Source organism: Peromyscus maniculatus, chromosome 3, assembly GCF_049852395.1.
Source record: "Peromyscus maniculatus bairdii isolate BWxNUB_F1_BW_parent chromosome 3, HU_Pman_BW_mat_3.1, whole genome shotgun sequence".
Lineage (NCBI taxonomy): Eukaryota > Metazoa > Chordata > Mammalia > Rodentia > Cricetidae > Peromyscus > Peromyscus maniculatus.
In genome coordinates, this window is record NC_134854.1 from 71,893,675 (window position 1) to 71,920,001 (window position 26,327).

Sequence of the window (26,327 nt, forward strand, 5' to 3'; positions counted from 1 at the left end):
CCTGGTGAAGGCCTAGTGTGTGAACTGTGGGACCTTAACCCAGGCTGAGAAGTGAGGCGTTTGTTTTGTCCCACACATATGTGATAACAGGATGCTCACACAGAACAAGCACTGTCTCTAGGGCCACTGTAGGGTGATTTTTTTTTTCTTCTTCTGAGGCAGGGTCTCACTATGTAGCTCTGGCTGTCCTGGAACTCACTATGTAGACCAGGCTGATCTCAAACTCACAGAGCTCTGCCTCCCCAGTGCTGGGAAGTGCTCAGCAGGTGTGAGTCTTTTTAATGTGCAAAGAAAATGAGTGGGGTGGCTGCTGTAATCATCTCTGGTCAGAAATGAGGAAAATGAGTCTCAGATATTTTTAAAGTGTGTTCAGGGTTGGGAAGATGACTCAGTGGGTAAAGGCACGTGCTGCCAAGCTGACAACCTGAGTCAAGTCCCTGGGACTACGTGGTAGAAGAAGAAAACAGGCTCCAACTGCCGCATGCATGCCATGCTGTGTGTGTGTGTGTGTGTACATGCACACGTGCATCTGTGCGCACGCATATGTATGCACATATGTATGTAAAACCCTGTTCAGAAATAAAGTCATTGTGCTAGGCTACAATTTAAGTCTCCCTACAAGCAGCCATGCTTCCTGTAGGCTGTTCCACTGGGCTTGTACACTGCTCACAGCTCACTACAGGCATGTGCACAGGTCATGTTCTAGCAATCTCTTTCCTTTTATCGGGCCACTGGTTGTCTAAAAACCAGCGTTGTTTATGCTGTGAAACACCTCATACCACAGGCTTGATTACCACTGGGTCTTATACTCCATTATCCACAGTTCTTGATTACCACTGGACCTTATACTCCATTATCCACAGTTCCTGCAAACTTTGATGAAAACAGATGTATGTAGTCAAATGTCTTTTTCAGGCAGGAATATTTTGTCTGTGCAACGCATTTCCTTCATCAAATCATGAGTCACATAATGTCTGGCTGTTCCACTCTCTGTGATCCTAAGATTAATCAGTGGACTCCAAGTCTAATCCTCCCATTATAATGGAATCTGGACTGAAAGTGCACAATTATCACTGTCTACAGTAAGGCTTGGCACAAGACGGCTGGCACACCCAGGGTGCACAGACAAAGATGCACAAGTGCCCTTTCCCGGAAGGCAGGAGGTGCTCCCAAGCCTTCAGAGAAAGGAACTGCCTGCCCACCCTACTCTTAACAAGCCTGATCAATCTGGTTTTTAATCATGAACGCTCATACATGCCAGGAATTCCAGAGCTCAGGAGGCTGAGGCAGGAGGACTGTGTAAGTCTGAAGTCAGTCAAGGTTACACAGCAAGACCACCCTTCCCAAAGGGGGTGGGAAATATTTGTGTTAATCAATGTCAAAAAAAGTTTCAGAGGGAATCAAAGCTGAAAAGATTCTAAATTCTAGTTCTTCCACATTCTCTCTTTAATTTCCTTTGCCCCTTTAAAAAGAGACGAGAAGCGGTGGCCCAGGCTATAATCCCAGGACTCAGAAGGCTGAAGGTCTAAGTCTAAAGCCAGCCTGAACTACACAGCAAGACCTTGCCAAAGGAGGGCAGAGATGGAGGGATGGAAGCAAGGGTGGGGGGAGGGGAGAGAAAATTAATTATGAAGAAAAACTTAGGGCAAATAAAAGATTGCCTTATTAATTAGATCTTACTCAGAACAAGGGGAAAATACAAGTAAGAAAAGCATCACGACAAGCCATACGATCTCAACGAAACTGTGCCGCTAGCCGAGCAGATAGGACACTTGCCCATTAAGCGTTCACTTGCCCATTTTTGGTTGCTGTATTTGACTCTCTCACTGACAGCCATATCACACTAGATGTGATTCCTGAGCAGATAGCTGATGACACCATATTTAATAAGGCTCATCTTAAAACGGGCAGTTTGAGACCCACCCCTCAATCTAATTAATTTCCTAAACAAATATTTCTCTAAAACATCTCTAAAATCTAAAATCTCTGAAGTCACCATCCAACCCACAAAGTTCTTTTTATTAGGTAACAAAAACATTTAGAATATATTAAAGAACTAGCCATCCTTTCCAAGATCAAACGCAACAGCTGTGTAACAAGACAGCATCGCATGAAATATTCTAAGCACAAACGATTTGATACTAAGCGGGGACCTTGGGGAGTCAAGACTCATAACAACTTCCCTCAGCTCACTGCCAAGGAAACCTGGAAATCATACTTTGCATTTTAATAGGGGCTCTGGTTTAATGACGCAGCAAATTCACTTAGAAACCTAATCTGAAACCACAAAACAAGCCGTTCTTGATGTTTATGTTCTAATGATACAGGCAGGGCGCAGTTCCCTTGCAAAGCTTCAAGGCAAGATTAAAAACCTTTCAGGAAGCCAGTAAGACGGCTCAATCCACAAGGGTGATGCGGCAGTCAAGCCTCAAGACCTGAGTTCAATCCCTGGGTTCCCTGGGTGGAAGAGAACCAACTCCCGAACGGTCCTCTGACCTCCACATGTAAGTGTACAGACACACACAGCAAACATAATAATAAGATTTTCTTTTTTAATCTCCAGAGTTCATAGTCTGGAAGAGTTAATCACTTGCTTTGACCTCTTCAACTATCGGTGTCTCCAATTCTCACCATGACACCGTCACCATGACACCGTCATGATGCCGTGGAAACTGCTGACACGGGCCGGCCAACTGCGCTACGTAGTTTCTGTTGACATGCAATCACTGCAGAGAGCCACTAGCTAAGCAAAAAGAAGCAGAACCACAGTTTTCAATCAAGTATTAAGTAGCAGGTATTTTTAAAAACTCTGCCAAGGAAGGAATGTCATATTTTATTTTAATGGGCAGTAACTCAGATTGACAGGACACTGTCCGGATAAAGTTGAGTGAGAAAGGTCATTACCCTCAACTACTGGGCATCTTAGAAAATATTTCAAAGACCAGAGCTTTAAGGGGTTTAGTTCTACAAAGAAAAGTCCATACCACAACCATAGGAGAAGAGAATTAGGTTCTAGAACACCAGAGAGCTGCAGGAAAAACCTTTGGGAAAGCACTGGGCTCCGAACCTGAGATCTTAGCTTAGAATGTAGAAGGTCTTACCTCCCATTGTAAGTGGGGCGGGATATTTCGTATCTGAAGTTTCCGAATCCTGCAGAAGAATTAAAACGTTTTAAGGAACAAAACATACAAAAGCAAAACACACCAGTAGCCAACATGGAAGCTTACGAAATACTTAAAATACGATTTTAATTTAACTATACACCAAAATGTAATGAGGAAATGTGGCCCATGCAGAGGACAAACTAACCCCAAGGTGTGCCCTGAAACACTTGAACTTGGCATTGTTAAATGATTGATACTTCAAAAACCGCAAAAACAGACAAAGTAAATTTGTTCTGATGACTATGTTTAGCATCCGAGCCTCAACTTAAGCCTCCCAGGGCACAAACAGAGCCTTAGTCCAGATGTTTTTGTTCTGAGATCACAGCCAAGGGGCTCACGATAGCTTTCAGGGAACTTGCAACTGGAGGAAACAGGGAACTCACACACTTTCACTACTTCCTGACTATAACATTCAACACATTCTTTCATCATGAGTGTGGTAATAAGCCACAGTACCTGTAACTCTCAAATCAACAAAAATCAGGCATTTTCATGCCACAAAAGGTGTAGCAGGTCTTTTCAATATCATCTGTATTCAGTGCTATGAAATTTACTATGTTGCCAAAACTTATACATACACACACAAGCATGAATGTGTACACACATGCAAACCCATGAGGTCTCATGCAGAGCAGCCTAGAATGACCTTGAACCCGAGGCTCCCGCCTTTACCTTTTGAGCACTGAGCTTACAGCTGTGTGCCATCATAGCTCATTCATGCGGTGCTGGGCATTGGACCCAGGGCCTCAGACATGTGGAAAGCACTGTCAACCGAGATCCATTCCCCAGCCCCCCACGATTAGACTGAAAAGCACATATTATTACACTTTGTTAACTGTACGGGTTTGGTTTTCTTTTCTGGAGACAGGGTCCCCTGCTCTGTATCCCAGGCTGGCCTGGAACTTGCGGCAATCCTCTTGCCTGAGCAGACTTGAACAAGCACACTAGGCTTTGCGAACTGCATTTGGAAATAGTTTCTTTAGCAATCCCATGCATTTCAAGATATCCTAGGGCCCATGAGGATGCTGGAGTAAAGTCTATCAAATTGTGCAAACAGGTAAAGTGTATAAATTATTTGTCAAACATTTTATAAAACGTAACAAAATAAAAAATAAAGACATCCTAGGACTGGGGAGGTGGCTGAGTCGGTAAAGTACTTGTACACAAACATCAAGACTTGACCTGTCTTCTGCATCCTTTTAAGAAGCTGAGCACAGTGGTGCATGCCTTTAACAGCAGCATTCAGGAGGCAAAGAAGGCTCTGTGAGTTCAAAGCCAAGGCGACATAGTGAGTTCTAGACCAGCCACGGCTACATAGTGAGACCTTGTCTCAAACAAACAAACAAACAAAAAAGATTGAGAAAGATACTTAGCTTTGACCTCACATTCATTCACATGAACACATACACACTAATAATAATGATGATAAAGCCAGCACTTGGGAGGTGAGACAGGAGGATTATTGTGATTGAGGCCAGCCTAGCTTCAATGTAAAACTTGAATCAAAAATAAACAAGTTAGTAAGTTTCAGGCTAAGCAATCCACAACAGAGAAAACCCGAGGAATCCTCACCTTTGTTCAAATATTCCCCACTTGAACCACCTGTGTGGTGTGTGAGGGCTGGAGAGGGGGGCATGACAGACTGTGAGACTGCCCTACAGGCATCGGACACCAATCAGCCTCCAGCTGCTAAAACCAGCATTGCCTGGCACGGTGGTGCACACTAGAATATGCCACAGGGACACTGAAGCAGGAGGATTTTTGAGGTTGGGCCAGACTTGGAGCACAGTGGCATGTGCCTCGGTAAAAACAAACAGTGAGAATAACCTAGCAACTCAGTTTGACAAAAAGAAAGTAATTCAGGGACTGGAGAGATGCCTCTGCATGTAAGATCATACACTGCTCTTCCAGAGGACCCAGCAACTCTATCCAGTGGCTTATAAACCACCTGTAACTCTAACTGCAGCCCAGAGCCTCTATGGGCACCTGTACTCATGTGCATGTACTTACACATAATTAAAAATAATAATAATAAAGTAATTCAATTGTTTAACTTGCAAAAATCAGAACCACAGTGAACTTCCTTTTCCCCATCAAAGAGTCTATGATTTTGAAGTTTCACAGCCTGTAATGTTTGGAATAGCCTCTTGTGAGTTATTTACCTCTTTCCTTTCCCACCGAGCAGTAGAATAAATGTCATAGCTGCTGACTACTCAAAGACACCAAAGGAAACATGAACTCAAATCAGAGACTCCCCACTCAACAGTCTACATGGAGCAGGAGAAGGGAGACGAATTCTGTAACTCTCTTGACACGGTAAAACAGCACATTGTCAGGGAGAAAGTTAAGAAAAAAACATCTGAGCACCATCTAAGTCGAATATACAGAGGAAATGATGCTTTGTTCAAGAGTAACCCCTGTGTCAGGCATGTGAAGAAGGCACACAGTCCCAAGCACTCAGGAGGCTAAAATGGGAAGATCAGGAACCCAAGGTTATCCTGGGCTACAAAGCCAGATTCAGACTCAAAGACCACCACCACCACCTCCACCTCCACCACCACCACCACCACCTCCTCCACCACCACCACCACCACCTCCTCCACCACCACCACCACCACCACCACCACCACCACCACCACCACCACCACCACCTCCTCCTCCTCCTCCTCCTCCTCCTCCACCACCACCACCACCACCACCACCACCACCACCTCCACCTCCTCCTCCACCACCACCACCACCACCACCACAGCTCACAATCACATTGATATTACTTTTCTATAAAAGGATTAAAAATACACCCAAAGGCTAGAAGATGGATCAGTGAGTAAAGAGCCTGCCTTACACATGGGGACCTAGAGTTCAAATCCCTAGAACCTAAGTAAAGCCAAGCACAGTAGCTCATATTAGAGATCCCAGAAATGTCCTCTGACAAGACAGGAAACTGTCTGTGCTCCAGCTGGCCTGCTTTAGACAGCAGAGAACAGCAGAGATGCTCTGTCTCAAACAAGATGGAAGGCGGGAACAAGGGTCCAAAGTTGTCCTCAACCCCACGTGCAAACACCTGCAGTCACACAAATGAAGAGTTGAGCGAGTGCACGTGTGCACACTAACGAGCGCGGACACACGGACACACACACACACACACACACACACACACACACGTAAGTTTTCTAATATGTTTTGGCTATGCTCTATATTGCTTCACTCACACTGTAAACATTTACCCTGAGTAACTAAGGAGACAATATGCAGATGTGAACCTATTTTACTCAAGCACCTGACAGGGTCGGAAGCACACTGAAGAGACCGAGTCTCCACCTACTCTAGACTCACTGTGGGAGTGGATATCTCCATAAAAATTTCCCAAAAGTCAATGTGTAAACGTGCATTTACTCACATTATAAAACCAAATGTCCAAGAAATTTTTTAGGGTAATCTTCTTTGAGAATCAGCCATGTTCCCAAGGATGTTTAAAAATGCACACAGCTCGCCTGGCGGTGGTGGCGCACGCCTTTAATCCCAGCACTCAGAGGCAGAACCAGGTTGATCTCCGTGAGTTCAAGGCCAGCCTGGTCTACAGAGCGAGATCCAGGACAGGCACCAAAGCTACACAGAGAAACCCTGTCTTGAAGAAAACAAACACACAACACTCATTTACCGATTAAATGTCCTTCTGGAATAATCATTTCCTAAATGACTGTCCAGTTTCCTAATCAACCAAGGGTGCCAACCATACTCAGGCAGCAGAGAAATACCCTCATAGTCAAGAGAGCACTTGAGAGAGACAACCCAACCTACACTCCGGCGTCTGTCTCCTGGCCATCGCCTAGAATAACATTGTAACACGAATCTTAAATGGTCTTATTAAAAACAAAACAAACAAACAAACAAACAAACAAAACTCAGGAGCCAGGTATTGGGGTGAATTCTGAAAGATCAGAGAAACAGAACAAGCCACAGCTAACCTCACTTTAACTTCTCTACTGATTCTGTTTCCTCAAACTGGAAGCCTCTGAGTCCTCACCCGAATGGATCTCAGCTGAACTGCTGCTAAAAGCCTAAAAGCTAAAAAGCCTCTAGTTCCTGGTTCTCGCGCCTTATATACCTTTCTGCTTCCTGCCATCACTTCCTGGGATTAAAGGCTTGTGTCTTTCCAAAGCAAGGCATGAGATCTCAAGTGCTGGGATTAAAGGTGTGTGTCACCATGCCTGGCTGACTTGGTGTGGACTTGAACTCACAGAGACTCTGCCTCCAGAATGCTAGGATTAAAGATGTGTGCTATCACTGCCTAACCTCTATGTCTATCTAGTGGCTGTTCTGTTCTCTGACCCCCAGATAAGTTTATTAGGGTGCACTATATTTCAACCACATGACATCATATCTAGGTTGATTCTAAACACTTAGGAGTCAAGTAAATATTGATGTTTACAGGAGTTTCTGCTAAGCATGGTGATACACACGTGTAATCCAAGTACTCTGGAAGGTCAGGAGTTCAAGGTCAGACTTGCCTACATGTGAAACTGGAAGCCTAGAGCCTGGGGGACACTTGAATACATACGTGCATGTATGTAACAGTTCAGTTCCAATATAAGCTAAATACTGTTTCATTTCCTTCAAAATTTCATCATTTCTTAGTTAAAGTTTTTATTGCTATGACGAGACACTATGACCATGGCAACTCATAAATAAAACATTTAATTGGGGGCTCACTTAGTTTCAGAGGCTCACTCCATTATCATCATGGTGGGGAGCATGGAGGCATGCAGGCAGACATGGTGCTATAGCTGTGAGTGTTACGTCCTAACCAAAAGGCAGCAGGAAGTCAACTGACAGTCACACTGAGGGAAGCTTGAGCCAGAGAGACCTAAAGCCCGCCCCCACCGTGACAACTTCCTCCAACAAGGCCACACCTCCTAATAGTGCCACTCCCTTTGGGGGCCATTTTCTTTCAAACTACCACACACATATATCTCACATACATAAGATATGGGATAACAGGGTTATCTTGGGAGTATAGAACAGTGCTTGGCCCCAGCTAAGTACTCAACAGGTTTAAGCTTATATGTTTTTAATAGAAGGGAAAGAAAAGCCAATGTGCCTGTAATCCCAGGCAGGAAACAAAAGCAGGAGGTGTAGAAAATTTGAAGTCAGCCTGGACTACACACAGGACATTTTTCAGACCAGCCTGGGCTAGATTTCAAAACAACAACAGAAACTCCAAAACAAGAAGAAAGCATGATATTAACATGATATTAACAATTGGCATTTCTGTTGAGTTTCTTAAATCTTATGCAGAAAGGAAAAAAAAAATCACCACACTTAGTACAAGAATGGAAACTAGAAAACCACTTAATTATTTAAGTACACAAATTATTGAAAAACAAAACCCAACTTTCAACACAACCTATTTATAAATTTAAGAGATTTCTCCCCTGAGGGGGAAAATGGGTTTTTAGAACACATACTTATACGGAGCTGGGAAGGGAAGGGACTCACTACACTACAGGGCACATACTCAGCATGGCCAAGGCCCTGGCTCCGTCCCTCGAACTGGGGGAAAATATTCATATACTGAAATGAAAATTCAATAAGCAATGTATTTTTTTAAAAAGCAAGTTTAATCATAGAACAAGGAGACTCAGAAATTCTTTTTTTTTTTTTTTTTTTTTTTTTTCCGAGACAGGGTTTCTCTGCGTAGCTTTGCGCCTTTCCTGGAACTCACTTGGTAGCCCAGGCTGGCCTCGAACTTACAGAGATCCGCCTGGCTCTGCCTCCCAAGTGCTGGGATTAAAGGCGTGCGCCACCACCGCCCGGCCCGAGACTCAGAAATTCTAAAGAGCACCTTCAAGATCTTTAGTTAACTGATATGATTTTTTGTAAATTTTCGGATTGACACCAAGTTCTTTTTCATGGTGACTCCTGGGCAGCTGGCTGTGTCAAGATACCACAGGCTGTGAGAAACTCACTGAAGTGGATGATGAACACAAACTTTGTAACTCTATGCGTTCTATGAGAAGCACATGGCCATGGAAGTAGCTGCTGATGCTCTGGGTGAACCATGGAAGGGTTATGTGTTGGGATCAGTGGTGGGAATGACAACAAGGTTTTCCCATGAAGCAGAGTGTGCCAGCTGTTGATAAGGCTCATTTTTGTTTTAGACCAAGGAGAACAGGAGAGAGGAAGCGCAAATCTATTAGGGGATTGTGGGAGCCCATTCTCGGGTTCCTCGTGGCTTTACCCAGCAGGTCCGAATAGAGGAAGATCAGGACCACGGGCCTGAGTGCAGGTGTCTGAGATGGTCTGCACTTGGCTGTGCTGGGGGAGGAGGTCTTTTGCTCCACCGCTTGGCATCTCTATAAAAACCCTGGACCAGAGACAGTCGGGGCCCGTTGGAATAGGTTCCAGGCCCTCTCGAGGCTATCCTTTATTTTCTATCTGTTTATCTCCATGATATTCTCCGCAATAAATCCTTTTATCTAATATTTCCTGCTGATTGTACTCAAGGAAACTCTGGGAAGCTGTGGGGGTGGTGGGTAAACGCCCCACAGGGGATGAAGTGAGGATGCCAGTCTGAGTGTTCTCCACTTGGTTATTGTTGAGAGAGTCAGAGAGAGAGAGAGAGAGAGAGAGAGAGAGAGCGAGAGAGCGCTTGGTGGCACACGCCTTTAATCCTAGCACTCCGGAGGCAGAGACAGGTGGATCTCTGTGAGTTTGAGGCCAGCCTGGTCTACAGAGTGAGTTCCAGGACAGCCAGAGCTATACAGAGAAACCCTGCCTGGAAAATAAATAAATAAATGAAAAGGAGGAAGAAGAGGGTATTCCTGGACTGACAAATACTACTGTGCCTTGGTGGTCAGGGCCCAAAAGAGCAAGCAGAAAAGTTCTCCGTCTCTCTAAAGATGATGCTGTCTGCCACTATGTTGTCAGAAAGCCCCTAAGCAAAGAAGGAAGACGTCCAGAACCCAAGCTCCCAACATTCAGTGTCTTGTTACTGCACCTGTCCCAAACAAACACGGCCGACAGACACGGCTCTGGAGAAACACTCTAAGACAAACGAGGAGGAGGCTGCAGACCATGCTAAACTTTAACCACGAGAATGAAGGAAGCCAAAGAAAATCACCAAGAACATACTGTCAAGAGGTGTTGGCTGCAAATGCTGAGAGCTTCTAAACGTAAGCCCAGTCAAAATTAGGTCTTTAAGACTAGCAAACAATCAGACCTTAAATTTCAAACAACAAACCAAAACAAAAACAGCAACTGATGCAAAAGCAGGAAAACTAGTAAGCTGAGGCTCCATACTTCCATTCCCGGCTTCAGTGGTCAAGTCTGACCTGGATCACGTTTCCTTCTACACCCCGCCTCCTCCTCCAAGCCCCCTCAGGTGGATCCTGCTGCAATAGTGTAAACAACTCTTAGCCAAGGGCCGGATGCAACAGAAGCACAACCCGAGCGAGCGCTGTGCAGGGCCGACTAGCCGAGGCTCCCGTTGGTGAGACCCACTGGCTGTTCACTGCCGTTGCTCGGAACGTCCCCTCCAGTTGGTATGTTCACATCGAGGTCTGAAGATGCTTTTCATTTTCTTGGCACAGTCCCAGGTCATAAATGCTTTCTGATTCTAGATTTTGCCTATGGCTTCCCCTCTGTCCAACATCAATAACCATTTACTAAATTCAGTGTGACATACAAGGATAGCATGAAACACCCATAGACTCCCCAAATTACCGAGAAACAAAACAATTCAAGTGGGGCACTCCTGTAACCCCAGCCCTGGGGAGGAAAAGGCAGGAAGATGGGAGTTCAGAACCAGTCTACACAGCAAGACCCCATCTGCAACCCTTACCCTCCCCCCAAAAAAGACAAAGGCAGCTGACGCTGACCCCCACACACTTGTTCCTACTCTTCCTCCCTAGGGTAGTCATCCGCCTGAAACGGTATCAGTCTCATGACTTACTTATAAATACACGTGTCTCTAAGAATGGTTTAGGCTGGGCGTGGTGGCACATCTCTTGTCCCACATTCGGGACACAGAGGCAAGCAGATCTCTGAGTTCAAAGCCAGCCTGGGTCAACATAGTGAATTCTATCTAGGTCAGCCAGAGCTACATAGAGACCCTGTCTTAAAAACAAACAAAACAAGCCGGGCGTGGTGGCGCACGCCTTTAATCCCAGCACTCGGGAGGCAGAGGCAGGCGGATCTTTGTGAGTTCGAGGCCAGCCTGGGCTACCAAGTGAGCTCCAGGAAAGGCGCAAAGCTACACAGAGAAACCCTGTCTCGAAAAAACCAAAAAAAAAAAAAAAAAAAAAAAAAAAAAACAAACAAAACAAAACACTAAATAAATACAGGCATTAGACTATCAAGCATGGTTGCTCATGCTTGCGATCTCAGCTGAGGAAGGAGATTCAGCTCAAACTCAGATCAACCAGGATTAGACTAAGACCCGGAACCTCATGGGAAGGGGAGGTAAGAGGGGAAGAAAAAAAAAATCAAGCAAGCCAACAAAAGAAGACTTTAAACAGCTGAATGCAGTGAGCTCAGGCCTGGAATTCCAACACCCAGGAGGCAGAAGCAGAAGGATCCTGCTCAAGATCATCCTCAGCTACATGGAGAGTTCAAAGCCAGCCTGGGCTACGTGAGACCTGCCCATCCAATCTCCATTCCCAGCCTCTCCAGATTACTCCGGAGGAAATGCTCTTCTCAAAGCGAGGACTCAACCCGCCCAGCGGGTGGGGAAACTGACGTCTCTGCCAACCCTGACAACCTGCATTTGATCCCCAAGTCCCAGGAAGAGAGGGGCGACTCTCACTAGATGTCTTCTGACCCTCACATGTGCTCCATGGTACACTTGTGCACACACTGATAAACGTAATAAAGATGTTTTACATTAGTAAAAGCCAACATTAAACTTCTGGAGCTCAAGTTTTCCTAAATTAAAAACTTTAACAAGTGGTTGACCCACGCTACACAAGTAAGATCCACAGACTGTATCGGGCTCCCTTCTGACGACCCTCATGAGTCCACATTTCACGTCTCTCTCTTCACTTAGCAGTTTCCCAGTACCTGGATTTTGCCAATTTTCTGTCCCATATAAAACGACAGACCCAAAGGCTTGGTGTGCTTTTTACTGTTGCTTGTCTAGCGAAAAGGAGCAGTGCCCCCCCCCCCCCCCCGGGTGTTCAGTATCGGCTTGTTGTTGTTTATTCAAATCCACATACAAGTACGGTCTACCTCTGAAAAAGGATCTTGCTCAGTAGCTCAGGCTGACCTAAAACTCACATACCCTCTCTCTTTTTCTTTTCTTTTCAGTTTTTTGAGATAAGGTGTCTCTCTGTAGACCTGGCCGTCCTGGAACTCGCAATGTAGACCAGGCTAGCCTCAAGCTGAGCTCTTCCTATTTCTGCCTCCTAAGTGCTGGGATTAAAGGCCTGAGCCACCACATCCAGCCTGGCCTGAAAGCCTTGATCCCACCTCAGTCTCCTAACTGCTGGGATCCCAGGTGTGCCTCCACATGCCTAGCTCTCCAGCTGCCTTTCTATACTGTGGTCATTACCTATAGTCATTATTTTATTCAAGTTGAATCCACGATTTTCTCGCTCTGCCAAGCCACCCATAGGGCTGAGCTGGAATTCTCCCATCAAGAATTACCAGCAGGGTATGGTGGCCATACCTATAATCTCAGGAGTAAGAAGAAGGAGGATCACCACATGTTAAGAGGTCAGACTGGTCTACACAGTGAATTCTAAACAGCCTGGTCTACATTATCAAGCCCTTTCCCTCAAACGCTAGAATCGTCTGAAGAGCAGTAAGTACAGAAGAATCAGGATAAACGTTTAACTCTTTCCTTGCCACAAGGGATGGTGCATGCCTTTTATCACATGCCTCTCTCACCTCTGAGGTCACTGCAGCCACGCACACTAAGTTATCTCACCTCACTCCAGAAATTCACATATACCCTTTTTATTGATTTTTAAAGCTCAGTGCTTTCTCAAGAGACCTGAAAGCTCAGAAACCTTGGGAAAACTGAAACTCTTTAGAATAATCTGCAGGACTGGGTGTGATAGCATGTACCTCTAACTGCAATACTCAGGAAGCAGAGGCAGGCAATCTCTGCAAATTTAAATCAGCCATGGCTACATAGAGAGGCCCTGTTTTTTTTTTTTTGTTTTGTTTTGTTTGTTTAATCAATCTGCTTCCCTATCATGTGGTGGCCCTAAATTCAATCTCAATATTCTTTTTTTAAAGAGATTAGTCTCCAATTTTCACCGGCAAGGAATGGGGGGGGGGGAGGGCATGTGAAGGTCACCTGTGGCTTGACACTGCCTGCCCAGTCTTTCAGATGGGTGAAGCTGGGAGGCAGCTGGATAATCTCGAGTACGGTTTCCTTACAATAAATTTGGTAAAGTGCACCGTGGAACTGCCTTCCGAACTCACTTCGTTCGCTCTGCTCACTCACCCGTGACTTCTTGAAATCCCCTCCAAAACAAACCAGCCTCAAGCAAATACGTCTCCACCTCCACCTTCAGGAGTCCGTGGACACCCCTGCACCTTTCAGGATGAGCCCTGCTCTGCTCAAATGTTCTTAGCACAGTTATAAAGTCAGACTCAAGTATTCTGTGTATTAATTGATCTCATTAATTCTTTCTGATGCTCAATTTATCTCACATTTGGTCAGTGAAACTGCCTCTTCCTGTTGACTCCTACAACTTCTGGATAAAATTCCATTTGAGAGCAGTTTTGCTTTCTGTTTCTGGTGGTGGGGGAGGGGCAAGTACTACAGACGGACTTGTGAAGGCAAGCACTCCACCTCTTGCTTTCATTTATAGTATTTCAAGTACTGTATGTGCGTTTCTAGTTCCCATCTGCAATCTACATGACACACTCATCTCCTCTGGTCAGCAACAGTGCAGAGTCCACAATCTGACCACGGAAGAGTTCATCCTTACTGGCTTGATCCCAGCTGAGAGAGAGAGACAGAGAGCAGAAACATGTTTTCTTGTTATTTTGTCTTTTTTTTTTTTCTTTCATTGCTGAGGACCGAACCCAGGGCCTTCTAGCAAGCGCTCTACCATTGAGCTAAATCCCCAACCCCCATATCATGTTTTCATACTGATAATTTCTAATTCAAATGTTAGTTTGCATATTTGATATTTCCATCTAGGGATAGAGCTGACAGAAAGTGTAAGAAATACAGACACACACAAAGCATGATCTCCTTTAACCCTCACAACCATCATTTTGTAAGTTAGGAAATAAAGGCAGAAGTATTTGGATTTGAAATGCACACAGCACATGTGTAGCAGGGTCAGGGACCACCTCTGGGCATTCTGGAGCCAATCTACTCCCTCAAGCCCAGTAACCCACATCCCGGTAATAATATGTGGGCAAGTTATAGATTTCAAAAGTCCTGAGTCCAAATATCCAAAATGTTCAAGATTGGGGATTCTCGGAGCAATGACATGATGCCACAGGAGGAACTTCTCACATCTCACTCCATGGGCAGGGTTCGTGGTCACAATGCAGTGATTGTCAACGTGACAAGATCTAAAATCACCTATGAGACAAGAAATCACTCACAGGGACACACTTGAGAGAGCTTTTGCTTTTCGGTTAGCTGAAATGGGAAGAGCCACCCAGATGTGGATGGGACCTTCAGTGGTGACCAAGTCTGAGGTGGGAAAAGCACAGCTATCCTCCCGCCCCAGCCTCCCAAGTGAAAGCCCGCCCCCACTTCAGATAAGCCACGCAAGCCATGTGCACAGGGTCATGCAGTGTGCCTCTTCAGGCCACCACCTAGTGGCTCTCTGTGGAGGCTACAAGCTGCCACCCCAGCTGTGCCAAGGACAATCCAAGTCCAAAGAGGATCTGTTCTTCCGGCTACACTCAACACTGTTACACCCCGATTATACCTCTCTTCTTGCTCTGTGTGGTTACAAATTAGCTCTTTAAACTTCTGTAACAGTGAACAATGGACTACGCCTTCTCTGTAAGACCTAGAGACCCAAGCGATTATTATGAGTCTACAGGTATTGTTAAGTAGAGCAAGCATGTTTAATTTACAACATGAATACTCCTATCAATTTTTAGTTTGTTCTGCTTCGATCAAACTTGGTGTATGTTCATGCTTATCCCGCCTGAATATTGTTTCATGCTTATATGGGAAATCATAGCCAAACGGTTCATTGTCCCCAAACAGGCAAGACTCTACTGCTGTGACATACAGTCACCAAATCATCGCTTTTCCAGAAATTATTTCTCCTCTTCTCCCTTTAAAGATTCAGTAAATGAGCTGGGCGGTGGTGGCGTACGCCTTTAATCTCAGCTCTCAAGAGGCAGAGGCAGGCGGATCTCTATGAGTTCGAGGCCAATCTGGTCTACAGAGTGAGTTCCAGGACAGTCAAGGCTACACAGAGAAACACTGTCTGGAAAAAAAAGATAGATTCAGTAAATTATATTTGTGAAGCCACAAAATGCATAACATTTACATTTTGATCTAAATTTGTGCTTTCACTGTAATAATTATAGATGTAAAATGAAATCTCATTTTTAATCAGAAAAACCACTACAAAGGATATTTAGAAATTAGTTACTATCTTAATAAAATTGGCTGTGAAAATCACGAAGTGTAGAAGTTTTGGAACTCATAAGAGGCAAAACTGCCAGGTATAGTAGCGCACACCTTTAATTCCAGCACATGGGAGGCAGAGGCTACAGATCTCTGCGAGTTTAAGGCCAGCATAGTCTACAAAAGGAGTTTTAGGACAGCCAGGGCTGTTACACAGAGAAACCCTATTTAAAAAAATAGGAAAGGAGGAAGGAAGGAAGGAAGGAAGGAAGGAAGGAAGGAAGGAAGGAAGGAAGGGAGGGAGGGAGGGAGGGAGGGAGGGAGGGAGGGAGGGAGGGAGGGAGGGAGGGAAGGAAGGAAGGAAAGGAAGGAAAGGAAGGAAAGGAAGGAAAGGAAGGAAAGGAAGGAAAGGAAGGAAAGGAAGGAAAGGAAGGAAAGGAAGGAAGGAAGGAAGGAAGGAAGGAAGGAAGGAAGGAAGGAAGGAAGGAAGGAAGGAAGGAAGGAAGGAAGGAAGGAAGGAGACAGAAAGAGAAAGCAAGCAAGCAAGCAAAACCAGAGAGAACACATTGCTGTCTTAAAATGATGCAGCTGGGCTGGGGAGATGGCTTGGTGGATAAAATGCGGAAGGCAGATGACACAGCAGGACACCCAAAGGACTTCTCTCTCCTCTGCATGCAAAGGTGTGCACATCTGCATGCAAAGGTGTGCACATCTGCATGCACGAGTGCACGCAGCACAAGATGGTGCTAAGGAAGTAGCACATGCCTTTGTGTGTTTGAGAGCCTGTTGAGAAAGATGAGCTTGGTTATTTACATCTTTTATTTTGTTTTGTTTTTCGAGACAGGGTTTCTGTGTGGCCTTGGTGCCTGTCCTGGATCTCACTCTGTAGACCTGCCTGGTTCTGCCTCCCAAGTGCTGGGATTAAAGTTGTGCGCCACCATTGCCCAGCAGTTATTTACATCTTTTCATTAAGTTATCCAGATCATAGAGGCAACCCTCAACTTTTAAAAATGCTAGTTCTGCACATAGATTAACACCTGGGGACATGATCAGCATCATGTTCCTGACTCTGTCACCTGGCACACCCACCTTATGACTGCCAGGGTGGTACCTTACACAATCCTCTCACAAAGGTGTGGTCTCCCACAAAGGGCTTCGGTTTATATCATTTCCTTAGGGAAAGTTGAGATATGATCAAAGACTTAGCTTGAACCTTTAGGAAGGGCCTAGAGGTCCAGCCAAAAGAGATTCACTAAACAGATCACACCATATGCCAGGCAAAGTAGCATACACTATCCAGTGCCTGCAATCCCACAGGAGGCTGAGGTAGGTAGCCTGGGCTACATAGTGAGTTCCAGGACAGCCAGGGCTATATAGAGAGACTCTGTCTCAAAACAAAACAACAACAAATCAAATTTATGAAGAAAGCACATTATAAAAAAAACAAAGTGTGCACTTAAAATTTCTCCACCAGCAGACATATGACATATAAGCATTACTAAAGATGAGGAAGGAGTTTTAACTAAAACACTAACCACAGAAAGTCCTGGCCACTATAATCATGGGCAACCTTCAACTTGTGATTTATAGTGAACTCTTCTAAATGTTAGGAGAGAAATAAGCCACTTCTCCAGTCTGCAACAGGACATTAACATGAACCCAGATAAAAACCAGTTGAGAGTCTGTGGGAGTCGTCTGAGTCCAGCTTTCCAGAGGGCCCTGGGTCAATACCTAGCCGCCTCATCCTTTATTCAAAAGAGCTTTTTATAATATGCCAAGGGGAGAGGCAAAAGACCTCCGCCCTTGCAAGATCAAAGCACAAAGTACCGACAAGTGTAGACCCTTCCAAAGACCTGGTAGCCACACCCCTGGCCAAATCATCCCATTATGCAGCGGGGCTGGGTAAAGCAAGCCCAGATTCTCTGACCCTGTGTAAGATCTCACTTGATAGCCGTTGTGGGCTCCCACAAGAGTCCAGTGGTTCTAACTGAGCATTATAACATCAGCCCACGAGTCTAAACATAGCCGAAGAAACCAGGCGTCTTTAGGACAGTCTTAAAGAGGGTAGTGAAATGCAGAGGAGAGTGCCCCCTTGAGAGTGAGGAGAGGAAGTACAGCCCAGGCTGCAAACCCAGCATCCACGGGATTGACGGGGAAACACAGGCACCTAGAAGAAAAGGATATTTAGCTGGGGACATAGCTCAGGGGTGAGTGCTTGCCCAGCATGCACGAGGCCCTCCTTCAGTTTGATCCCTAGTACCACACAGAATCATCCAGGCCTGGTACACATGCCTATGAACCTAGTACTCAGAAGGGAAGACAGGAGGACCAAAAGTTCAAGGTCACCCTCCACTACATATAGCCAAAACTGAGGTCAGCCAGGATTTCATGAGATTTAGTCTTGGGTGGAAGGGGAGATGAAGGAGGGGGGAGAGGAGGAATAGGGAGGAGCGGAGGAGGGGGAGGGAAGAGGAGATAGGCAAGCTAATTGAAGGGTGGATTTACAGAAGACCGATGCCGCCCTCACCTCCCTCTAACCCTCCACCTCCCACCCCACCCCAGCACTGCCCCTGAGGGAAGGGCAGCTGAGGTGGTAAAGCGCTTGCCTCGCAAGCGTGAGGACCGAAGTCTGGACCCTAGAGCCCACACATTAAAAAGAAAAAAATTGTACTGGAAATCAAACCCAGAGCCTTGAACACATCAGGTCCACACTCCAGAACTGAGCTACAGTCTAGTTATCATGCCCTTCTTCGGAGAGACTAAATGTCCTTTCAAGGTAGGGGTGGAGAAAGTTCTCATACTTCCTTCTGATACTCGCAAGGCGGGACACAGAATGCTTCTGAAAAATCGCGGGGACAGCAGGGTGATCGGAGACAACTTACTGTACACCCAACAGCTCCAGGAAAGGACACTGTGAGCACCACACAGAAGTGACAGATGCTTGAGCAAGAGAGATTTAATCTGACAAGAGCATCACACAATAGACACATACGCCTGGCTGAAGTAACATCTTGTTCATACAATTTTTAAAGTTTTTATGTTACCAGTTTAAAATGAACTTGAGCTGAAGATATGGCTCAATGCTTACAAAACCCTGGGTGTAATTCCCAGAACCACCAAAAATAAAAAAAAAAATAAAATAAAATAGAGGGCTGGAGAGATAGCTCAGTTGGTAGGCATGCTTGCTGAGGACCCAAGTTCAAATCCCAGCACCCATATAAAAAGCCAAGTGTAGCTGCTGTACCTCATAACCCCAGAGGTGTAGAGAGCCAGAACTGGGTGACACTGGGGCTTAAGGACAGCAGCCTAGGTGGAGTCTCAGTGGCAGGGCCTGTCTCACAGGAATAATGCAGTGTGAAGGAACAGGACAGCTGTCATCCTGCTGGCCTGGGTGCACAGTGACACACCCACACACATGTGTACATACACCCTAGGAACCCACAAATAAAAATAAATGATTTTAGAAGGAGATTAATCCAGTAAGTGTTTGTAGCTGGCATAGGAATACAGCAACAATTCCAACACTTGGGAGGCTAAGGATGGAGGTTTGCAAGGTCCAAGCTAACCAGAGCTACAGAGCCAGTTCCGGCCACGCTGCCCACGGTGAGCCCTGTCCCACAAACAAAACGAAGCAATCAAGAGCTAGCCTTGAAGACAATAGTGGAATAGGGTACAAACTGACCCTTGATATCTTAATAACCAAACATTCTGTAGCTGTCACCGACAGAGCTAAGAATGTGCCTCTCAACAGGTCACCACCGGTGTGTAAAGGAACCACAGACGCTCAGTGGGACGGCAACACTACTATTTAAAGCTTTGCTGTCTGTGTGAATCCAAAAACAAGCTCCTTCAAAAGTCCAGCACAAAACAAAACACAGCGAGTCACATCGCTTCCTCCAGGGCCTTATACATGCCAAGCAAATACTCTTACCTTGCAGCTAAATATACAGCCCCTGATGGTAAGCACATTTAAACATCATACTTACTTTTTATTTCATTAAAAACAACCACCACCATTCCTTGTCTTCTGTAGTTAACATTATTCATGTTACAAATAACACTGCTGGAGCTGATACAGCATACTTTTATTTTTGTTTGTTTGTTTTATTTTTCGAGACAGGGTTTCTCTATGTAGCTTTGGTGCCTGTCCTGGAACTCACTCTGTAGCCCAGGCTGGCCTCAAACTCACAGAGATCCGCCTGGCTCTGCCTCCTGAGTACTGGGATTAAAGGCGTGCGCCACTGCCACCCAGACCAAGACAAAGCATACTTTGAGCAGTAATTTCAAAGGTTATCTCTTCTACTGTGTGGGTATTAGCAAATGAAATATTGTAGTACAAATCAACAGTTACAGAGCTGTAAAATACACATTGAACTTAAAGACTTAAAAAATGAAAATGTCCTCGACAGGTGGGTGGTAGCACATGCCTTTAACCCCAGCACTTGGTGGACCTCTGAGTTCAAGGTTAGTCTGGTCAACAGAGCCAGTTCTAGGACAACCAGGGACACACAGAGAAACTCTGTCTTGAAATACCAAAAAACAAACACACAAACAAAAAAACCCACAAAAATAACCATATACAAGCTAACTAGTTTTGGCAGCACATGACTATAACCCCATAACTTGGAGGGTAGAGGCAATGGGATCAGGAGTTTGAGACCAGTCTTGGCTACATAGCAAGTTCTCAGCCAGCTTGGGCTAAATGAGAAGAAAAGTACCAATCACTATCTGCACAAACAATAAATCAGTCAAAACCAAATGTTGGTCTAAAATTCATGAGTTCCCACTAGTTTGGTTTAGTTGTCTCTGTAGGTTGGGGGAGAGTTTTTTCCTCTTAAAAGGAGCTCTTACATCAGAACTCAGTAAGGGTCCCCAAGGGGCAGGCCAGAATGCCAACAATTTGTCTGTTAGCTGTTTATCACAGGCAATGTCTTTTACCTTTAAAACTTATCTTTAAAAGAAAAAAAAGTCATACAGGATGTGGACACTGTTGAAGAATGAGACTGGCCTGATGGCATCCCACTTACCTGCCACTATCACTCCAGGTCCTATTTTGTATCCAAAACCAGTTACCTATTAATTAATTACAGTTATTATCTATTCATTTTATTAATTTATTGTTATTTTGAGACAGGGTCTACTAGGTAGGCCAATCTGGCCCTGAACTTGGATTCCCTGTCTCAGCTTCTGCTGCTGGGATTAAAGGCATGCATCAAGGCTGTTCAATTTAAAAGGTAACATAGGAGCTAGGTGTGTGTGCTGTGTGCGTTCAAGAGGCTGAGGCAGGAGAAGAATCCAGTTCCAGCCCAGCCTGGGATACATAGTAAGACCTTATCTAAAATTTAAAAAAATAGTAAGCTTAAAAAAAAAAAAAAATGACTGGGCATGGTGGCCCATGCCTTTAATTCCAGGGCAGAGGTGGGCGTGTCTCTGTTTGGAGGTCAGCCTGGTCTACAAAGTGAGTCCAGGGACAGTCAAGGCTATAACACAGAGAAACCCTGCTTCGAAAAAACATAAACAAAACAAAACAAAAAAATGGTGGCGCCCGCCTTTAATCCCAGCCCCAGGAAGCAGAGGCAGATGGAGCTCTGAGTTCGAGACTAGCCTGGTCTACAGAGTGAGTTCCAGGACAGCCAGGACTACACAGAGAAACCTTGTCTCGAGGGAAGAAAAAAAAGGAGGCCTAGTGGGTCTATAATCCCAGCCATTGGGAAGGCAGAGGAGAGAGAATTACAAATTCAAGGCACCTAGCAATTTAGCGAGAGTTTTTCTCAAAATAGAAAGTAGAAAGAGAACTAGAGGGAGGAGGGAGGAGGTGGGATCTGTGGGTGGTATGTAGAGTGAGTAGAAAATATCTTAATAAAGAAAAATGAAAGCAGATAGGTAGATAGAGATAGATAGATAGATAGATGATAGATAGAACTAGAGATAAAGCTGGCATTTGCTCAACATGCTCAGTGCTCTCAAAACACACACAAACACACACACACACACACACACACACACACACACACACACAAGATGTTAAACAATGCTAATCTTCTGTCTCTTGGGACTTGGAGATGGAGCTGCCTCACAAGCCTCACGACCTTCGTGAGACCCTAGAGCCCACACAGGAGCCAGAGGCAGGGGGATATCCCACTTCTACACCAAGATGGGAGGCAGAGGCAGGAAAATCTCCCATAAATTTGGAGGCCAGACAGCCTGCAGGAAGGCAGAAGGGGGGAACACACTCCTGAAAGTTACCCTGACTCCCACACTTACTGTGGCATGACACCCCCACACACACACACACACACATGCATACATTTGAAAATGCCTCTTATGACAACAACCCTACCCACAGTGTGCTCACAATCAATGTGTGACAAGTGTCACTCACACCTTCAAGCCCACTGTCTTAGTCTGCTTTCTAATGCTGTGATAAAACCTGACAAAAGCCACTCCGGAAGGAGTCTCAGTCATCAAATCACAGGCCAGCAAGAAGGAAGCCAAGGCAAGAACTCAAGCAGGGAGGGAACCGAAGTGGAGTCCATGAAAGAACACGGTCTGCTGCTCTGCTTCTCATAGCTGGCTCAGCCTACTTGTCTACACAGCCCAGGAGCACCTGCAGGGTGACAGGCCTCACAGGGAGCTGGCCCAGGAGCACCTGCAGGGTGACAGGCCTCACAGGGAGCTGGCCCTCCCACACGAATCATTAATCAAGAAAATGACCCACGGCCAGTCTGATGGGGGTTCCTCAACTGAGGATGCCTCTTCTCAGATGACCCTGGAGTACGTCAAGCTGAAAACAAACACATTTTAAAAACCTAACTAGCACACCCACAAGGGCACAACTCTCTCTCAAAGAAACTCTTGGTCTCCCTTGCAATACTGATATACTTGGCCCAGACGCCCGGAATTGGGAGAGGGCTACCAGTACTGAGAACCAAAGGCACAAGCACCTAGCTGGCCTTTGCACAGCCTCACCTTGCGGCGCATCCGGGCATCCACCTGTTCATGGGCTTCCTCTCTGACAGACACCAAGCATTTAAGATGGTCATTTCCCCGTTGCCAAGTGTTCTAACCCTCTTTAAAGCTTTACAATTAGAAAAAGGGCCATAAACTAAATCTGTAATTAACAATCTGCACAGGACATTAAACTTTAGTAGGCTGGGCTTTAGACCTTAACACCTTGTAAAAATGTTAAAGTCAGTATTTGGAAAGGTACACGCTTTTAAGAATGTGTTAAATGGCCAAGCGGTAAAATGACAGCCTCAAGACTGGCTTGTAAGAAACAAGGGCAAGATGGAAGCTACCAGAACAGTCTGTCCATGGGGGGAGGGAGGGCGTGGGGCAGCACAGCAGGACACTGCTTGCTCCTCACCAGCCATCTGTCCACAGGGGCATTTGTGTTTTCACAAACACTTTTGGAGATGCCAAAGTAGAAGTTTTAGATCATTTTTTCCAAGAAGCCTTGCGTCATATGCATGGGCTTAAATTGAGTCTACTGATAAGTAAAACTCAAACACATCTTAAATTTATGAATACAATCTCTAAGACAAGAATCTGTGATTCTAAATCTCTTCGCTAGTGACTAAACATCATGCCATTTAGCCTATGTTTTTAAATATAGACCCTTGAGATGGTTTTAAATATAAAGAAAGATTTTTTAAATCATCAATGAATTTTACAAAAAAGGCTCAGTATATACTTCAAGAGCATATGAATTCAGATATTGTTATGAAACTGAACAAGCAGGAAAATCGGATTTACTTACAGCAAGCACCAACACATCTTAAAATTCTAATGATTCTAACACAGACGAGCTCCTTCTCTTCTAGAAACTACAAATTATCTAATCAGACAGTTTGAAAGGCCCAGAAGAACTATGCATTTAAAGTTACCACCAATTATGACAATGGTTACAGATACGCTGGCGCTCTTCTCAGTCATGGAAATCTACCTTCCTAATTAAATAAAATTACTTAGTAAAACGCTAATGTTTTAAGAAGTTGTAGCATTTCAAATTTAACTGAAGAGCTCATTTATTAAGTTTAGGTATTTTGATGCTATTTTACTAAAATTCCTGTAATAGTCTTTTGATGAATTCAGGGAGCTAGGATGACAGTATGTGCAGCGGTTTGAAGAGACTGGTCTACTGGCTGGTGTATTTGAATACTTGGTCTCCAGTTGGTGGAACTGCTTGGGAAGGATTGGGAGGTGTGGCCTTGTTGGAGGAGGTGTGTCACTGGACTCCAAGGTTTCAAAAGACTCACATCTGCCCCCTGCCTGTGGATCAAGGTGACCTCTCAGCTGTTCCTGGCACCACACCTTTGTTCCATCATTATGGATTCTAACCCTCCGAAACCATAAGCCCCAAATTAAACACTTTCTTCTGTATGTTGCCTTGGTCATGATCTTTTATCACAGCAATAGAGAAGTAACTAAGACTAATATGTAAGCCAAATTAAAATTCACTGTCAAACTAGGCAGCTAGATATTTGTATTTAACTAAATCATTGGTGAAAACTCAACCTTCATTTGTTACTTAGACTATCATAAAATTAAAAACTTAAGGCTGGGCATGGTGGCACAGGCCTTTAATCCCAGCAGTGGCAGGCATATCTCTGTGAGTTCAAGGCCAGCCTGGTCTACATAGTGAGTTCCAGGACAGCCAAGGCTATGTAGAGACCCTGTCTCAAAACAAAATAGAATTTGCGGGGCTGGAGGGATGGCTCAGCTGTTAAGAGCACTGGCTGTATTTCCAGAGGACCTGGCTTAGATTCCCAGCACCCTCATGGCAGCTCACAAACCAATTATAACTCCAATCCCTCCATGGGTACTTGAAGCGTATAGTAAACAGACATACATGCAGACAAAACACCCATAAACCTTAAATAGTTTTAGAGACTTGTTTTAAAAACATTACATACTAATACAAATACACAAAGTTATCCCAGTCAAAGTAAATGTATCAGCTGGATCTCTTTCACTCCCTTCTGGTTTTGGTTCTACATAGTTAAACAGTAGCCACCAGTGGTAAGACCCATGGATAAAAACACTTGCCACACAAACCTGGCGACCCAAGTTCAAACTCCAGAGCACAAGTAAAGAAAGAAGGAGGGAACCAACTCCACAAAGTCATCTTCTGACCTCACATGTGCACCATGGCACATGGACCCAACACACAATAATGAACAAATAATTAAAACACAGCTCACCGGGCAGTGATGGCGCACACCTTTAATCCCAGCACTGGGGAGGCAGAGCCAGGCGGATCTCTGTGAGTTCAAGGCCAACCTGGTCTACAAAGTGAGTTCCAGGACAGGCCCCAAAGCTATACAGAGAAACCCTGTCTCGAAAAAGCCAAGAAAAATAAATAAATAAAACACAGCTCATAAAATGTTGACAGTTTAAAGTGAACTCAATGTTTAATGTTAAAGACATACAACTAATCTTGGACAGACTACAGCATTAAATTACTACCTAAGATTCCATCATGAGGTTCCTAATTATATTTAATTACAAATTTTTATTTTAGAACTGTTAAACAAGTCTGTAAATTCAGAATCATTCAGACCAATGTGCACTGAATGAACATTTTGGTCTTCCATCTGGAACTGAACATGTTACTGTTTCAAAATGTGTTATTTACATTCATTTTGAAAATAAAGTACATGGGGCAGTCAAGATGGATCGGTCAGCAGAGGCTCCTGCCAGAGCCTGGCAACCGGAGTTCAGCCTCAGAACCCATGGAGAGACCCAGCTTCACGAAGTTGACCTCTGACCTCTACATGTACACCTGGGCATTCACATACATCATACACACATCATAAACAAAAAGAAAGCATACTACTAAAAATAAAAAAGTATACTACTAATACTTTAAAGACTCACAGTTCTTTCCTTAAAATCATGACTTCATTAAATTTTAGTATTTTCAGCTTATAGCTATTTCTGGGAGGAAAAAAAAAAATCACAAATTTTTCTAACAATCTAGTAATTTAAGCATTAAACAGCAGACTCAACACCCAAACATAAGTTTGAAAATACCATTTAAAAAAAAGAGAGACTGGGAATGTTCGCATACGTCTTTTATCTCAGCACTATGGAGGCAGAAATAGACGGATCTCTTGAGAGTTCGAGGCCAGCCTGGTCTATAGAGAGAGTTCCAGGACAGGCTCCAAAGCTACAGAGAGAAACCCTGTCTCAAAAAACCAAAAAAAAAAAAAAAGAACTCCCAGCTCTAAGCAAGCCCAACCTATCCAGAGTAACGCTCACATGCTACTTAGGAGCACTCCTGGAGGGTTTCTCAGAGTTCTGGACTCTTTGGTTAAACTGCACATCCCCTTCCTTCCTTCCTTCATAACTGATAATGGAGTAAGCCACGTGCTGAAGTTTTCTCAACAGAACAATCTGAAGCAAGCATAAAGATCAACAATAAAACCTGGGTCTAGAGAGGAGACTCGGCAGTTAAGAGCACTTGCTCTTCAGTGGTTCGGGTTCCCAGCACCCACATGTGCACAGCTCCAACCGTCTCTAACTCCAGTTCTGGGATCAATACCCTCCTCTTGTGACCTCTGTGGGCTGGTACACATGCATACTTTCAGGCAAAACAA

General features: G+C 44.7%; 1 protein-coding gene across 1 annotated transcript in view; it reads right to left on the reverse strand.

Annotated features, from left to right (window-relative positions):
• Positions 1 to 26,327, reverse strand: part of Igf2bp3 (insulin like growth factor 2 mRNA binding protein 3) — a 134,605-nt gene that overhangs the window by 86,899 nt on the left and 21,379 nt on the right. Inside the window, exon 3 of the mRNA XM_042273311.2 lies at positions 3,102 to 3,150. Coding sequence (XP_042129245.1) covers positions 3,102 to 3,150 — 49 coding nt within the window. The remainder of the gene's footprint in view (positions 1 to 3,101; positions 3,151 to 26,327) is intronic.